The 18410-nt window shown below is 38.0% G+C and overlaps 1 protein-coding gene across 2 annotated transcripts in view; it reads right to left on the reverse strand.

Moving 5' to 3' along the window:
• The window catches only part of LOC139980365 (adenylate cyclase type 9-like), a 78696-nt gene that overhangs the window by 50940 nt on the left and 9346 nt on the right, over window positions 1–18410 (reverse strand). For both annotated transcript variants that reach the window (XM_071991991.1, XM_071991990.1), the window contains exon 2: window positions 14563–16101. In XM_071991991.1, coding sequence (XP_071848092.1) covers window positions 14563–16060 — 1498 coding nt within the window. In that variant the 5' untranslated portion in view covers window positions 16061–16101. The remainder of the gene's footprint in view (window positions 1–14562; window positions 16102–18410) is intronic.

Below are 18410 nucleotides of genomic sequence, written 5' to 3' on the forward strand. Positions count from 1 at the left end.
TTTGTTGTCACCCACAGATGCCCTTGATCCTATGGGTATAGTGGTAGGGGCAGGGGGAGAGGGATGGACAGTAGATTAATTTCTTTGTAGATTGTAATGAAATACCCTATGGAATCTGATCTTCATACCGGGAGGGGGTAAGGGAGGGGTCAAGGGTCAACTTGGGAACATTGCTACAATGTCACCAGTTAATAGGCTTCATAAAAGGGAAAGTGCAATAGAAGCATCAAGACAGGTAATCGGGTAGCGTACAGTGTATACATAATAGACCTGTCAAACAGATTGCATTGATAGCAATTTTATATGGATAAATATGAATCTGGAAAGTGAAATATTGACTTCAGCAATCATGTAAGTGTTTTAAGGGAGGAAAGAGTGTAAAAAGAATGAACTGAAAACAGATTCCTTCTTTCAACTATTGATTGCATGGTGGAATATGACTGCCGTTCAGAAAAAAATTGTCACAATTATATCGTCATTTTGCGATAAATTACTTTAATCAATAGACAAGGAAGATCTGTGCTGTAATGTTCAGATGCAGAACACAACGCTATACTAACTTTATATAGTTGATTCAGTTTATTCAAATCCCAACCTTTAAACAGCCTCTTTTTCAATGCTTTCTAAAACAAAAACTATAGGCCTCACAGTTCAGGTTTCTCTTGCAAATAAATGCTGTTGGCTTTTTTTCTCTCTTTCCTCCCCCCCCCCCCCTTCTTTTTTTCCTGTTTCTGCACAGTACACTAATGGATGCACTGAACTACAGCTGACAAGACACATGTAAATGCTTCAATTTTATGACAAGCACTTTACAGCGAGAGTTTATTCACTGAAATATCGCAAAAACCTTGTACAACTGGCTGGCTGGCTGGCTGGATAGATAGCAAATAAGCAGGCAGGCCTGGAAGAGACTGTAGAGGAATACGAATAAGAAGCTAAAGCAATCATTTTCACTGTCTCTCTATCTCTCTCTCTGCATACTACACAAGTTTGCACAATGACTATAGCAGAACACCTCTGCAAACTCTGTCTGAATCAAAGGTCAATCTATTTATAGCCTGCATTTTACAGGGGGTGATGCTTTTATTAAATGCATGAGCTGGAGAGTGAACAGGGGAAAAAAGAAATTATTCCAAGACAGAGAGAATTGTAAGGAGAGGGAATCATCATGTAATCAACTCCTGAATTGTGTTAGGCAGCAGGCAATTAGTAAGTAATGGATTTAAAGTTGTCACGAGATTAGGCAATTTAAAACAACAACCTTGCACTTGCTTCTTCTTTTTTTCTTTCATTTCTCAGTTTCTTTCTTTTTCCTCCATTTTTTTGAGGTTGTTAAAGTTACAGTTACATTCTTGTCATTCTTTGATGATAGTTTTAAACCATTAAAGTAAATCCTGATGACAAGGATATTTATGATGATTAAAGTTAACTGAACAATACAAAAAGCTACCCCTGTATTAACAAACTTTCTGTTACATGTTCTGCAAATGTTAGGTGAAAAAATTCATCCTGAACAGCTTGGTTATATTTTGAAGATATTTTAAATTTTATAATTTGATGAAGATTTATGAATGTAGACCTGACAATAGCAGGGCAACTAAACTGAAAATGTTGTTTATTTTTAATTCTCGTGTTCAAATCACTTATCAAAAAAAAAGAAGAAAATAGTATCCTTGTAGACATGGTATCTGTAATTAGATGCTTTTACATGAGCATGGACAACTAATCATTCTAATCCTATGCTCTCACCACCACACGGTTGTTGTACATACAAAACAACAAGGGAGCCTGGGCATGACATCATCAGCCACTGGCATATTCCTTTCTGCGCCTTTCGCAGTAATTTTATAACAATATTCCTTAAATCTCGAGTACTACCCAGAAGAAGATACAAGCCATCAAATCAAGACAGCATCTGAGATATTTTTTATACTTATTGCCATATGAGATTTAATTATACTTCAGTTTACCAAGATGGATCATCCATTTGGTGTTACAAATTTTGACTTCCAACTTTTGTATTAATCTATCACGTACCAAATGGGACTCCAATTGTTCCTAATTCTTCGATTTTTTTTCTAGTACTCATGAATGTTATGAAAACTTTATTATATCCAAGCTACTGATATTAACTGCACTATTTTAGGATTTTGGAATTTGTGTTTTATTATAGCAAATTAACCCCAAATCAGCAGAAATATGGCTGCGCTTGAAACTCATCATCCACACCCAATTGAGAGGTGAAGAGTTCCTTAAGATGACACCCCACTAGAGAGGAGGTGAAGAGTTCCTCAGGTCTACACCCCACTAGAGAGGTGAAGAGTTCCTCAGGTCGACACCCCACTAGAGAGGTGAAGAGTTCCTCAGGTCAACACCCCACTAAAGAGGTGAAGATTTCCTCAGGTCGACACCCCACTATAGAGGTGAAAAGTTCCTCAGGTCTACACCCCAGTAGAGAGGTGAAGAGTTCCTCAGGTTGACACCCCACTAGAGAGGTGAAGAGTTCCTCAGGTCGACACCCCAGTAGAGAAGTGAAGAGTTCCTCAGGTCGACACCCCACTAGAGAGGTGAAGAGTTCCTCAGGTCGACACCCCACTATAGAGGTGAAGAGTTCCTCGGGTCGACACCCCAGTAGAGAGGTGAAGAGTTCCTCAGGTCGACACCCCAGTAGAGAGGTGAAGAGTTCCTCAGGTCGACACCCCACTATAGAGGTGAAGAGTTCCTCAGGTCGACACCCCACTACAGAGGTGAAGTGTTCCTCAGGTTGACACCCCAGTAGAGAGGTGAAGAGTTCCTCAGGTCGACACCCCACTATAGAGGTGAAGAGTTCCTCAGGTTGGCACCCTACTATAGAGGTGAAGAGTTCCTCAGGTCGACACCCCACTATCTGCCAATTTTATCAAATCACAAGATTTTTACATTATGTAAAAGTGTCACTGCGCAGCTATTAACATTGCATACATGCACTAAGAGAAACGAATCATTCTTTCTTCTTAGCCATGAGTGTATTACATAACAACTTCATATCGATTCATATCGTCATCATTCAATTGTCAATGAAACAACCGTTCATCCAAGACTTGAGACGTTCTGAAATTCTTTTCGAAGGAATAGCACGGGCAACCTTTTTCTTGTCAAACCCATCTAAAACACATTCATTACATTACATTACATTACATTAAAGGGAGAAACAAACTCACCACAGGGAATAACAAATTATCAAATCAAAAGATACAGTACAGTAGGTGCTTCCAATTGTCCCATGCGTCTTGATTTATGGCAATACTAATGCATAAGCACTATAGCTGGGAATGTGATGTCTATCCCCCCTTCACCTCCCCCCCCCCTTATTATCTTTTTCCCTACTGCAATGATAGAACTTAAAAGTTAGCAGCAAGGGAGTATGCCTGAGGACTAAGTCTGAGGATATGTCGAATATTTCAACTGATTGTACAGGTACTGAGTTGTGAGTAATTTGCATGCAAATAGCCACTTTGTGGTTTTGCACATTTTTGCAGCTCACAGAAAATTAGAAGCCTCAACAGATCATCCTGAGATCTGGTTTCATGTTTACATATATACAGGGCACTAACCACAGAGCGAATTACATATAAACACTTAATGCAACGAGACGAGACGAGGTGATAGAATTCTGGCAGAACTTCATATATTAACGGTGCTGTAGACAGAGAGTAATTCTGAATTATGGTGATGTGTACCATGATATAATGTACACAGAAACTACAAAACATATGGTTTGTATATATATGGGATGTACATGGGATGTACATGGGATGTACGTGGGATGTAAATGGGATGTATATATGGAATGATGTGGGATATATATGGGATGTACATGGGATGTATATGGGATGTTCATGGAATGTACATGGGATGTGCATGGAATGTATGTGGGATGTACATGGGATGTATGAATTATGGGATGTACATGTGAGATTTATGGGATGTACATGTATATGGGATTTATGGGATGTATATGGGATTTATGGGATGTACATGGGATGTATGTGGGATGTACATGGAATGTATATGGGATGTATATATTCACTGTATGATTTGCATATTCCTTAAATTCTGCATATCATGATATGTACAGTAGAAGGCCTTTTGGAGGCATGCTGTAGGTTTAGACAGACTTATGTCACACTCAAGTTATACAGTTTGCATTGCCTTCCATAGATCCAGGACTTCACACACCTTCTAGTCTGAAATCGAATGACATTTAAATCCATCGACTTGTGGCTGAAATTACTGTAGGTTCTAAATATAAACTGTATATGAAATTAATCTGTAGATGCCAACACAACAAGTTGAATCAAGAACCTGACCTACAGTATGTACAGTAGTGGAAAATTAGGTTAGTAATTATATCATTTAAGGTCTATTGGCAATTTTCACTTCTTCAGCACCATCCACAAGAAACAAAATCAATATTGCATTTTCTTACTCTCGATAATGAACTGCAGCTGTCAGGCGTCTTGTTCACTGTATAAAGATTTATGGTAAGTATGTATGTAGGCTTTACAAAACGAAAAACCTTGTCTGATTCAACTAGAGCACTTCAAACAAAAATCAGTAAATATTTGTGCAACTGAAATGTCTGGGAGACATATATCACTTGAAAGTTTATAAGAATATATATGCCAGTTTACATTAAAGCAAAACAATAACACTAGTTTTCCTCAATAACTGTTGTAGGACTTAGATAATACTGCGACTTTATTTACATTATGCCCAACTCAGTTAATACAAAAACAGTCCTTCAAAAACATTTCCAGGGATTTAACTGACTACACAAAGGCATCCCATCAACTTTGCCAAAGAATTGGGAAACTTCTTCAAAAAGCAAAGGAAGTTTTTGGTTAAAAGAGAATTCAAATGAAAAACATCACCTACAAACAAGTCCACACTATGTTAAAATCAATGAACTATGATATTCAGCTCAAGATTCAAAATGACCTAGTGAATGAGGACCACACCCCTCCCTCATCCCTTCCCTTCTTTTCTCCTCCCCTTTCCCTCCCCTCCCTCCACAAAGGCAAGAAATGGGACCTCAAAGGCAACCAAGCATTGAAGTAAATGTATATTACGAGAACTAACATGGACAGTGACTTAAAACTTACACTTCCAACAAGGACATGCTTCATAAAGGATCCATACCACATTGAGTACAGAGTACTGTCTACAACACATCATGGGCATTGTACTCCTGACGTCAGCTGGATTGTGTCTCAAGCTAATCACAAATTTCTCTCCATAATTCATAGACACTAATGTAAATACACATGTCTGTAGAAGACCCAACTAGGATCGAAACATCACTCATATATATTTTACTTACACAGGCTATTATTTGCAGTTTGTTAAATTTCTTTTTTTTCTCTTACATTTTAAGCTCTCATATTCCTGTTTCTCATAGCTCTGCAACAACCATGTTGTCCTCTTGGAGACTAACCTTCACTGCAGTTTATTACTTCATCAATGGCCCACATTACTTTGGTTTATATGCTCTACCCCAATTAGCTCTAAATCAACATCTGTTCAAAATTCAAAATACAAAAAGGGTTGTACATAAAGATCAAAGGGTAAGAACTTTGAAATATATCGTTCAAACACATCTCAAAACTTCTTTCTTTTTTAATAAACCCTACTTGCAGTAAAGGAAATGTCACCGAATCATTCAGAGAAAATGAAACTGGGAAACTAGAGAATGGATGCCTTGAAGCATCGACCCGTTACAAAGTTGTAAATAAACGGGGGACGGGCTACATACTTGACAGATTTGAATGCATGTCAGCAGTCACTTTGGAAAATGAAAGAAGTGTGTTACCCCATTTAAGCCCACGCAATAAATTAAAGACTATGGTACTATCCACCACTTTGATTCATTGGTTTATATATATACATACCACCCACACAGTCAGGCTTAGGAATGAGACAGTGAGAGAGAGAGAATGAGAGAGAGAAAGGCAGAGAAGTTATTTGGGCAAGCTGCAAATTTATCCCCCCCAACCTCCCCCCCCAGAAAAAAAAGGGTGGAAGGGAATGATTCTTGCAGAGTGGTATTAATTCAACAGTACTGTATGTTTAAACATAAATTACAAGCACCTTAAAATAGATATCAGCTGTACTGCCAAGCAAGCATTCAGTATGCATTTCAGGCTTCTTATTTTCTAGCCAAAAATAAATCTGGTCCGTAAAGTAAAGAGGAAATTAAAGGTCTAGAAAGCCATCATTGGATTCAAGTTTGGAAACTTTTCTTTTACCAACATTTGTTATTGAAAGCAGATAGTTGCTTTTGAGTTTGTACAGTAACTCTGCTCACCGTCTAACATGGCTTGACCATGCAGTAATTGCAGTTTGTTTGAATACGTTCATATTTCACATACTTCAGAAATGTTGATGTAACTTTTAAAAATTATTGATGACTTTGCCTTGACTTTCTTGGAAAAAGCGATAACTTCATAGAGTTTGTATATGAGCATAGCACTAAGATCATCAGTGAATATCTGTTCATGGGCAGTAGAAAATGGCAACCTGCTACTTAAATCGTTAAAGACTATAGTGTTACACACATATCAAGAGCACTATAATAATAGTGCTGCGTGGAGATTTCACAAAAGTGCCTCCTTCCTATTCTTATTCCTTCCTCCCATTGTAGCGATAACCTGTCACATTCGGGATATTAATTCATGCCAAGAACAAACCCCGCAATGATACATTACTAGGTAGAAAGGAGTACTTAGAAAACCTGTACCGGTAAGAAAAGGTGAATGTTAACATCTCCATCCATAACAGAGCTACCATGTAAAACTTGAAGTAGGCGATTACCTGCCATACTGTATAGTCACGTTTACACACTGTGTTGCCTGTCATGCAGAAAACTCCCTAGACATATGCTCATCTCACTCAACATTTCCAGTCGCAAGTTTTCCCCCCACTAAGAGGGTAAGGGGTACAAAAAAGGAATCTGACTTAATTTTCCCTACGGTTCTTGTAGTACGTTGGGTTGAAATGATCATGTACAGGGAAGGACAACTGAGTAGTATCAGAGGAACTAACAGTGAATCAAAAAAAGGCTCAGATGAGAATTTCAATCAATTCATTTTTATCAATATGTACACATTACTTTCAAACTCAACACATCTCATTCTCTAGGGCAAAATTCCTTTCACCACATCCCCCTGCCATCCTCCCCCACCTGCACTCCTTTTTCCTTCCTGCAATATCTCCACCTTCGCCTGCCATTCCCACCCACCTGCACATCTTCCCACCTGCACCACTCCTCCCTCTATAAGCTATAACTCTATGTTTTAATTAACATTCCAAATTACATTACCACAAAACTACCACACTAGCTCTTCTGCTGGTTGAGAAAAAACTATTGCAGGTATTCATCTGCTGAATCTACTGAAGATCTTAGTGTATTGCACAACTACTATTTATAGACTTTCCTATCTCGGTGGAACATTCTACTTCATCAAACAATTTTCTCTTATCAGTGAACCAGCAAACCAATAAAGTTGACAACTGATTAATCATGGAAACTGAAACAAAGCAACACTTGCCAATTTGGTGAGGGGTGGGGGCAGGGGGGGGGTAAGAGGATACCAGAAGAGGAGAATTACATACTGTATGTATGTTCATGCAGTACATAGGTGGTGAGGAGACAGGTAAGTTTGCAGGGATGTTAACTAACTAAGTAATTCACTCCAAGATGAAATACCTACACGGAGAGAGTGATGTGATGCTTCTGGCTCTGCTAATTGGAGACATTTCAGTTTTGGTTTGGTCACTATCTTATAAGGAGGTGAAGGAGACTTCTAGTATACAAGAGCAGTGTTAGCAGTCAGACATATGTAGACAAACTGACTGGATAGAAAACCAGAGAAGATGAATGTCCAACAGTTGTCATTAAAAGCATTATACAGAACGCTATCCAAATAAACCTATAAACCAAAGTAAAACAATGTATGTGTGGCCCAACTGAACCGTGAACACACAAAAAGCAAGACAACTCTTCAGAAATGAGCTATATATGAGAAATGGTCACCAAAAATAACCAAAGTTGATAAAGCAGCTTGTGACAATTCAATACTGAAAACAAAAATAACATAAAAAAATGCAGTTCATGAGCTTTTCAAGTTGTATATAATCAGGTATTCCTAAGGCTAAAATAAAAAAGTATAAATGCCAAGTCAATGGAAAAGGCACAGGAAATCTACCCAGCTGAAATAACCACACCCCCCCCCACCTCATAACAAAAATAAATGATACTTATCATGGGGCTCTTGAGCCATTCTCTGCTGGATTTCTGACTTCTGAAGCAGCAAAATGTAGAAAGTTGGTTACCGACAGCCAAGATAAACTGTAGAAATCTTAAGTTAACTGCTCTATAGACTACACGGCTAGGCAGTTTGGGTGGTAGAATAAGGAGGTATGTTGACCAGGGTCAACAGGGGAGATTAGTGTCAAAGGTTACCAGGTCATTCTTCACAAGGTATCTAAACGAGTGAGCAGTTGTGAGTAGACAGGTAAGTGAGAGGAGTTATATTAAATCAAGCATGATCAGCTCGGCTTGAAGCCAGCAATCAATTCAGCCATCCTACTGGAGGATGGCTGGACATTTGGCAAATAATAAAAAAAGACTAAATTATGTAAAAACAGAAAATGAATAAATAGGCTGGAGAGAGGAACAAAGTAAATTCAAACAATTGAAGAAATATAATACAAACAAACATGATTAAGTATCCTACATTTTGACCAGTATTGGACCTTGGAAACACTCAACAAACTTGAGATCATGTGACTACATAAATGTACTGTATGCTGTATGCATAGCATATTTGATGGACATTCATTTTAAATGATCTTGGAAGGGGGAAGAGAAATTCCAAGTTTGTGGGTAGCTGCCTATAAACTAATATATACTTATAAATATACTTTTCTACAAACATCTCATAAAATGAGTAGTTCACAATAGAGAAAATTTATAAAATTTGTAAAAGATACACCAACAATCAGTATAGATGTTAAATAGATGTTAAATATAGATTGCTACAAACATATACTGCAAATTCCTCCCTGGAAGAAGGCCAATCTCAGATGATTTTCAACCTCTTAAAATTGCAGGAGCTTGTTACCTCTGATTTGACTGCACCTTCACTATAGCTGTATTATAGATTTCATTAGTACCAAGTAATAAACATGCAAAGGTGCAACAATACTAATCAATTTTAAAATGAAGAAGAATATATTCCAGGGGAGCTTTTTCCAGGCATTCTTAAACTTTGCCATTTGTAACTCCTGCCTCATTTGTGTAGAACTTTCAATGAATGTTTTTAATTTCCTGTTTCATTTTTTTTTAAATGATTAAAAATGCTAGGATGGATTTTCATTTCAATCTATAAATTTATTGTACTAATTAATACTCATGTTTTTCAGCTGTTATTAGTAGTGTTTATCACAAAAAAGAAGCCTGAAGCATCCAGCAAAAGGAGAAACTTACACCCACGACAAAAAAAAAAAAAATCCAGCTGCCTCAATTAGAAAGAAAAACAGAATGCATGAAACTTCTAATGAAAGCTTGATCTATTCTAGTAATAACTGTCATTTGTATGTGTGTTACAGTAACACTGAGTTTTACGATTCCCTCCCCCCCCCCCCCTCTTTTTCCTTTTACCTCTGCAGTTTAGTAATAGCTCTCTAGTCACACAAGGCCGCTGGGATTAAAATGTGAGCAAATTCATGAAGGCAGCTCCATATAAACACATCCAATGTATTAGCAATTGACTACCTTTAGAGTGTTAATAATTTAAAGTGTTACACATAATTTCAAATGGATATAAATACTGTAGAACTAAGTTGTACACGGAATATTAGGTTTATTTGGTGGCTAAAGCAAACCCAACATCTTCAACAGTCATGACCTGTGGCCTGTTTATTGGATTAATGTGCACTGTAGTCCACAGAGTTATGTGTAGCATGCATCTGGGTACTGTAGAAAGATATATAGTAAATTATTTGTTGCACACATTTGCTCTGTATGCTGACTGGCCCAAAATATATGACATCATTCTATTTTCAAGTCTTTTGCCAAGTAAATCATGATTTGGTTTCAGCATTACTGTCACAATGAACAACGTAATTATTATGGCTTTTGTGCAAGTCAAATCTTACCCAAAGTACACACAATTAAATTTTGCCATTCATATTCAACTATTAATATTCATATTGTTGAACTGTAAGATTTGAAGTACAGTGTACAAATATTGTTTCATAACCTCACAAAGTGTAATGTCTGACGTTGGTTTGTATCACAGTAGGCTAATCAGGGTGGACACAGAATATATCTATACTGATACTAAAGAACACCTGTAATGCTGGTCACTGCTGAGTTTTACCTAGAGAGATGTTAATTGGAAAATTTTGGTTGTGTAAGTTTTGTTACCTGTTGAGTATAAATTGCAATTCATTAGATTCAGATAATCTGTAAGCTTCTAGTACTTGTGAATCTGTTTTTTTTTCAGAGGACAATTTACTCTATGCCAATTAGCATATAATAGATTTAACTAAAGACTGAAAACGCTCATCTCTAATATCACCTCAAAATTCCCACTGGCCAACAAGGAAGTAACTTATCAGGAATTCAAAAATCTAAGCAAGAAAAGCTGCAATATTCACAAATATGCAAAGTGTTCTTTTTTCTGACAGCTCCTATTATTTTCATAATTATTATAATTTTACTGTCATCAAGACCTACAAACATCAACAGTGCTATGCAATATTAAAACAAGATTAAATTATTCCCTATTTAAGCTCTAAGTTGACTGTGAAATTTAACATCGTCTTAAGAACAACAAATATGCAATTTCTGTTCGCTGTGTAGGGGGCGGAAAGAAAATTACAAATAATATCATATTTTCTACTTGTTAGTTTAACAAAATTCTGCACTCAGGTGCACATCTTTCTTGGTCTAAATTTAACAAATTATATTTTAAGGTAAACCTGTACGAGCCCCCGAAAATTCCCTGCCAAACTTCAAACAACAAACTCATTACCACACTATATTTGCCAATCACTTGCAACATGTCCGCCGCCACCAGCCACCTTCTCAAAATTCCTTAAGCGCGGATTATTGATTCCTCTTAGCCAATTCACGTGTCATTCTAAAGAGACCGTGAAGCGTTAGGTTTTTGAGGACGGCCATTTTCACTTTACCCAAATCACCGAGAGGAATAAATTGATCCACAAATTAATGTCAGATTTAGAAGTACCTCAGTCGTGAGGAAGGTCAGATTCAATGTCAAGCCTGCAATCTGACAGAGCAGCCTGTGCATATAATCAAACCGGAGAACGCTGGACAGACGAGAGAGTAGCTATGCCTCCGGGGGGGAAATACAGAAAATTAATTCCTTCGCAGACCTGTTGGTAAAGTGTCCACATGGCTTACGTAAGCTGCACACGGATCTCTCCAAACGAAACCTTTCGTGAAAGTTGCGAGAGGCTGGTAGAAGACCAACACAGCCGAATCTATACATATCCTCGGGGGTGTGTTGACGATGGAAAGGCGATCTTGGTTACGTCTGGTTCATTCTTTACACTGTGCAAATGAAACCAAAATTGCGCTGGGGGGATGGGGGGGAGGAAATTGACCCCAGTCTAGACGGGTTCATACTGCATGCCCTCAGTTAACTGGCAAAAATGAGTCCCAATCCATGATACACCACAATTAAAGCCACAAATTTCTACTGTAGCTTCTTCATCTTCATTTTCTCAATGGTCTTGAGGAAACCTTTCGACAGAGGAACTAAATTTACTCAATTTGTGGTGTTGGTTTTATTTCATTACTGGTTCCATGATACATCCAGAGTACAAAGGCAAGATGAACCCAACTTAGACTGTAAGTACATAGCATACTGGAAGTACTTGTGTTATTCACCACTACCTTGCCAATGGTTGGAGATGTGACAACAGAAGCAACAACCATGTAAGGAAAATACCAAAGACAGGACAACTAAACAGGGCTCATCACTGACTTCATAATGACGTTATAAAACCATGTCAGAGTCAAAGAAATAAATCTCTAGGAAGCTTTCTAAAAATCAAACATACAGAATTTACTGGATTGGTGAGACATGGTCTAGTCATCAATTTCCTTAGTACGTTTTCGTTTTACTATGATCAGCTCGATACATTCGAAGTGATGTTTCTTCAACTTCTGGAACGCATTGTGTGGACAGCTGGGAGCTGTCATGGGTGACAGCTGCCTAATGGAGATCTATGGATGCATGTAAGTACCATATTACAGGAAAGAGCTTGACAATTTACAGAAAGAATAGTCACGGCAATGAGTACCTGCCAACAAAAGTGACCAGAGGAATGTTGCTGGAATATATTAAACTTATTCTTACAAACATCACCAAGGGAGATCTACTGTATATACCCATTCTTGAGATACTAGTGTTACAAGGTTTTCACAATTTGACCTCTGGTGACCTCAAATGACCATTGAACTCCACCTTTTCCATTAGGTGCTTGTACTCACTAGGGAGATCCACATACTGTATGTATCTGACCTTCAAGGTTAGGCTTCTGGAGATAAAGTGTTTACAAGGTTTACAGTTTGGCATCTGGTGATCTCAAATAACTTTTGACCCCCATAAAATAAAAAAGGGACCATATACTCACCAAGGGCAATCTACAGTACATAGCAAGTTTGACGTTCATCCAAATTGCACTTTTAGAGTTATAACATTTACAAGCGGATGTCACATGTACACAGTGTCACAGACATACACACATGACATCACCATTGCATACATTCCTTCAGCATTTGGCAAGAAATCCCCCAACATGCAATCAGAAATTGTACATAATTAAAAGGATACTTATGAGTGCTTCTTGGTACAGCGACGAAGGAAGGTCTCAGTAGTCGAATTATCCAAAGATGAATTCCAAAAACGCAAAAATAGTTGTATAATCACAAGCAAAATTTTTGTGGAAAAACACGTCTAGTAACTTCCGGGTGGTAGATACGGAAGGAGGAATTAGTGTACCTGGCCCAGGGAGCGAGGGCGCAGTGCTAAAACGTTCCCAAATATGAAGTTAGGTTGATAGGAAAGTGCAATTGTGGAGTGGGAGACAGGTAAGAGAGGAGCGAAATAAATCAATCAAACCAGACAACGTTTGACCATACCTGACCAATATGAGTCTTACCAGTATATTTGGAAGCGATACAGGTCACCTTAAGGTCAAATATGATTGACATTCATCAGTCCTGTTTTGATGATCCATATAAACATCAAACCTGAATATATTAAATGTCATTGAAGTGAGTTAAAAACGTTACTGTACAACATAAACGATAAGAGGGAAAACACAATTACTTAACAACCTCCTGACATGCATACACTTGAGTACAAGATACAAAACTGTAAGTTTGTTTACTTTAATGCCACAAAAGTTCATACATCTTAAAGGAAAGCGTCATACTTTTCAAAACCAGCCCCGATAGCTGTACTGTAAACTATCGCTGTAGCACAGTACTGTAGTACACTATGCAGTAGTACAGTAGTTGTACATGTACTCTTATTACAGCCAGAAGGGAATCTGAACTCAAAATCATTGATTTGTGCTCAAACTCAAACTTGAAGAAGTTTGAAAATCCAGTTAGACATCTAGATGTATTAAAGTAAGATTAGGTCCCTGTACTCCCACATAAAGCTTTGCACAGTTTGTGGTCCTGACAGACTGACAGTAACAAGGGGAATTTTACTTGTACTTAAGTCCTCATGATAATGTACCTTCACAACAAATTTGTGATACAGTGTCAAGGCAAATTAGCCATCAAACTGTATCTAAGTTACAGTATCTGTGAAAGAAGCTGAATGCTTCAGTAGTACTGAACACTGCATATTCTACATACCTACTACAGTTTAACTATATTAATTAGTAAAATCGCAGAAAGTCTGTGCAAGAAAAACTTACTATTTAAGCAACATGTTACTGTGAATTGTTATTAATTTGACAACTTTGAGGTTGCTGGTAGAGCACAGTAGTTGGTTTAAAGTGCCATTCCTCAACTACATGTACAGTTAAGGGAGCTAGATCTATCTCTCGGCTTCCAATGTGTGTCATAAGTAAGAAAAGGTTTGATGGGTAAAAAAAAAAATAGTGCAAGAAAAGATATAATGTACATCTTCTGAAGATAGGTAGTTTGTCTATTAAGTCCTTAATTAAAAATGTTGCTCCCTAATTTCATGGAGAACAATGTTCTCACACAACAATAAATGTTTCCACAAATAACTGGAGCCCTTGTAAAGTTATCTATGAATGGAGTAATTGACTTCTGATGAATCACGGTGGTATCCACTAATGAACTGAAATCAGTAATCTTAGAAGCTAATGAGTGCTGATGACAAATGAAAAGACAATCAAGAGAACAGTTCAAAACAGAGAAATATGGCAAAAAAGAAGCACATGCAGGACTACACAAAATTCAAAATAAGTTTAAAATTAAAAATTAAAATTCATATTTACCAAGCAGGAGGGGTCTTTTTTCAGCTGGGCTCTCCTCCAGCAGAAACTGGTCTCCCAGGAACTTTGCAGTCTCAGCAGATACGTGGACCTTTCCCGGTTCACCAGAAGCCTCCATCTTGTTTGCGATAGTGACATCATTTGACCAGACATCAAACTTGAAACGCCTGTTACCGATGATACCACAGAGGACGGTCCCTGTATGCACGCCTACTCTCATATTCACCTTTTCTCCTTTGGCTTTGCAGAAATCTTTGATCGCATCAATCATTGTCAGACCCATCTTCACGCAGCATACCGCATGGTCCGTCCTGGACAATGGGCATCCCGAAACGCAGTAGTAGCAGTCACCTAAGGTGCAAATCTTCTCGCACTTGTTCTTGACGCAGAGAATGTCAAATCGGCCAAAGAGGTCGTTCAATAAACCCACCAGAGTCTCGGCACTTTTGTTGGCGCTCATCTGCGTGAAGCCGGCGATATCGGCGAACAGGATGCTGACATCCTCCATACGGTTCATGTAAAATGGCCGAAAGATAGTCTGCTTCCTTCCCCCTTCAGTCTCTGACCGGCTGAGCAATTCTTTTGCGATGGTGGTGGGCATAAGCGCATGAATGGTCAACTCCTTGACCTGCTTTTCTTTCTTATGTTGACGTCTCGCCACGATGGCCTCGCCTATCTTCATGAAAGTACTCCTCGTGCGTACTTGCGACATGAAGAATATATGGGTGCCCATGACGTGCACGCAGATGTGTAGTAACAGCTTGGTGATGATCTTCCCTGCCAGCATGTCTGTGTATTCCCTGACAGAGTAAAAGTACAAGACCTCGTAGACTACCGAGAAGACGATCATAAACAGAGCGGTCAACAAGAATGATATCGGCATGACTGTGTAGGTCATGAGAATCGTCTCCACGGCTAGCGCAAACGTGGCGATGTTGCTCATGACTTGTCCATTGCATTGAGCACCTTTCGGATCATTCATGCTGAACACGGTAAACATCACTAACAGGCTGCATAGAATAAACGCCAGGACAAAGGACAGGAATATAACACATTTCTCATAGTACTTAGTTGCTGTAAGCGCTAGTAATAACACACAGAAAGCTAACAAGCATCCCAGCGCGATCTCGTAGTGAATCCAACGGCATTCTTTTAATGCCGGATCAAAGATCGGGTGCAAGGGTATGTATATAATCCAGAGAACGGTCACAAGTATAAAGTAAACAAGCGAAGTTTGAAACCGCCTTCGAACCTGTGAAAAGCAGTTCTTCAGAAATTGTTGTTCTATGATCGGGGAATTAAACTTGGGATTCCACCAGGATCCCGAAGCTCTCTCAAATAACTTTGGACAGCATCCTGTCTTTCTATTTTTGCTCGCCTCTGAACTCCGTCTTCTTTGGCTCCTTGAAGACTCGGTTCTGTTTAGTCGCAGTGTGACGGCATCGTCAGCCGGCTTTTTGGACGGGTCAAAATGAACCTCTGTATCTGTTGCAGAATCCATGATGCTGAATAAGCGGTATGGGTCAAATATCCTCGACAATTCTGCAAAAGAGACAAAAACCAAAACTGAAAAGGTTATTCTACATTCAAATAAAAAAGTTTATAAAGTTTATTTGATAAATTGTTTAAACGTACCCAAAGAATATATGTGGTGTGCAACAGTTGATGAGAATTCATCACATACAATAACTACAAACTGTGTGGTAATGTAAATTTAAGAACAAAAAAAAAAGCGACATAAATAATTAATAACACTTGATTGCCGATCTCATTGTTCACATGACCTTCCAGCTTTCTGTCTGAGTAAATTCATATAAATTAGCAAGTGATGGGTTAATTTGATTGGCTCCTTCGTGACACATGTACATCATCAAAGGGCAAGTTTTTCACATCAGGTTTACTCACATACAGTACAAACAGAAACTTGAAAAAAAATGAAACGTTTTAAATTTTCCTAATTAATTGCAGAGAAACTTGACCACTCACGCAATAAATTTGTATTATTGCTCAGCACCTTGGAGTTTACTTTACTCGATGCAAAAATCCACTAACAATGCAATACAAAGCACAGTTCGAACTGATGGGAATTTTTTTCTAAATTCACGGCTGTCTGGCTTCTGAATTGTACCGTAGGTTCGCATGGAAGAGTGCCGGTGGGACCTTAGAGAGGGTCAACTGGGGTGCAATGCAAGAATATGGCCAGTTCCTAGGGAAGGGTAACTCGGAGTGCATAGGCATAGGAAACAGGTAAGGGAGGAATGAAGTAAACAGGTAGGCTTAGAAAACTCATTATGACAATTGAATGCTGACAATTATGTCTTCTCAATTGCACTCCAACTTCTATGCAAGAAACAGGTAAAACTACCATCTTGTACTTAGAATATAACAGATGAAGACTGGCTAGGCTGATCTGGTAGTAAGTACTGCCAAATATTGAAGCAAGATGCAGCATTCTATATTTTACTGCTCAGTGCAACAAGTGGTTTTCAAGCATTGCTGAGGGAACTGATATCCAATCCAGGTACAAATTCCAACCTCACTGGTTTGGATATTTACGAGTGACAAGCTAACCCCACAATGAGAGTGATACGGTTGTGGGGAGACAGGTAAGCGAGGAGTGAAGTAAATACAATTAGTACGGTAGTACAGTCAACCTTTACTGACCAGACTTAGCTACAGTATGATAGTGTAATGATCTCTTTCTAATATCTAGAAGATATAGTCATGTAGAAATAACAATTAGAAAAATACCCAATAAATTCCAACTACTTTAAGCAGTTCCAAAGGTCAAATTTGCATCATTCATCTTGAATCATAACAGTGTCACTATGTTTTGATATATTTGTTGTATATGGTACAAGTGTATGTTGTCAGTACTTAAGTTTGCATGTAGGTCTACACTATACTGTCGCATAGATATTGATTGTACAGGTTGTATAATACTTTTAATTTTATAGAGCTATATATAGCACTGTACATATATGGTATATATAGATATCACTACATTCCTTTGTTGCTGGTACTTGGTATGCACACACACAGATTTATGAATTTTCTGCCTTATGAATGTTGTAAAATTAATACACTTAGATATATTCACATACATGTACACATCTGTGCATTTTCAAATCATAACAGTATATTACGTAAAATGAAGCACTCCTTTGCTACTTCATAATGAACTATTCCCTCATCAAGTTCAAAGAAGTTTAATGTACATTTTCTTTACTGGGTTTCACTATTCTGCAAAATCACAGGGCACGATGGATGGGTGTTCGGCAAACTATTTAAAAAACAAATCATTGCTGGATCCAAGGCAGGATATGTTTGCTAGTACTGAGTTAGTAAATTAATTTCAGCACTCATCAACGTTGTAACATACTATAACATGTATTTATCCATGTACTGCAATTAGTACTCATTCATTAAGACAGCTTCAGTATTATTAAATCATATTGTTAAATATTTAAGCAACTTCAAGCTAGGGTCTGGTCATTAGTATTAGCATTACAAGAGTGAGACTGCAATTGAGCACACTTTTAAGAAGACCATTCTAGATTTCTTTTTCACCAAATGAGAGTTAATTTCTAAGTAATTACTGAATTTGGTTCTATCCTCCGCAATCCATGATCTGGACACTGTTGTACAGGAAAGATGGTATAGTAGGCATCTCATATTTTATGAATAAAAAATAAAAAACTGTTCAGCATTTGAAGAAAAATACTTTATTTACTTACAATAAGAAATTGTAGAGAGAAAATACCGACACTCTATGCTCAAAGGAAGTTTTGTCAGAAGACAGCTGACAGTTACAAAGCAGTTAAAATGCAAAACCCAGTAACTGTAGAAGA

Source organism: Apostichopus japonicus, chromosome 14, assembly GCF_037975245.1.
Source record: "Apostichopus japonicus isolate 1M-3 chromosome 14, ASM3797524v1, whole genome shotgun sequence".
NCBI lineage: Eukaryota > Metazoa > Echinodermata > Holothuroidea > Aspidochirotida > Stichopodidae > Apostichopus > Apostichopus japonicus.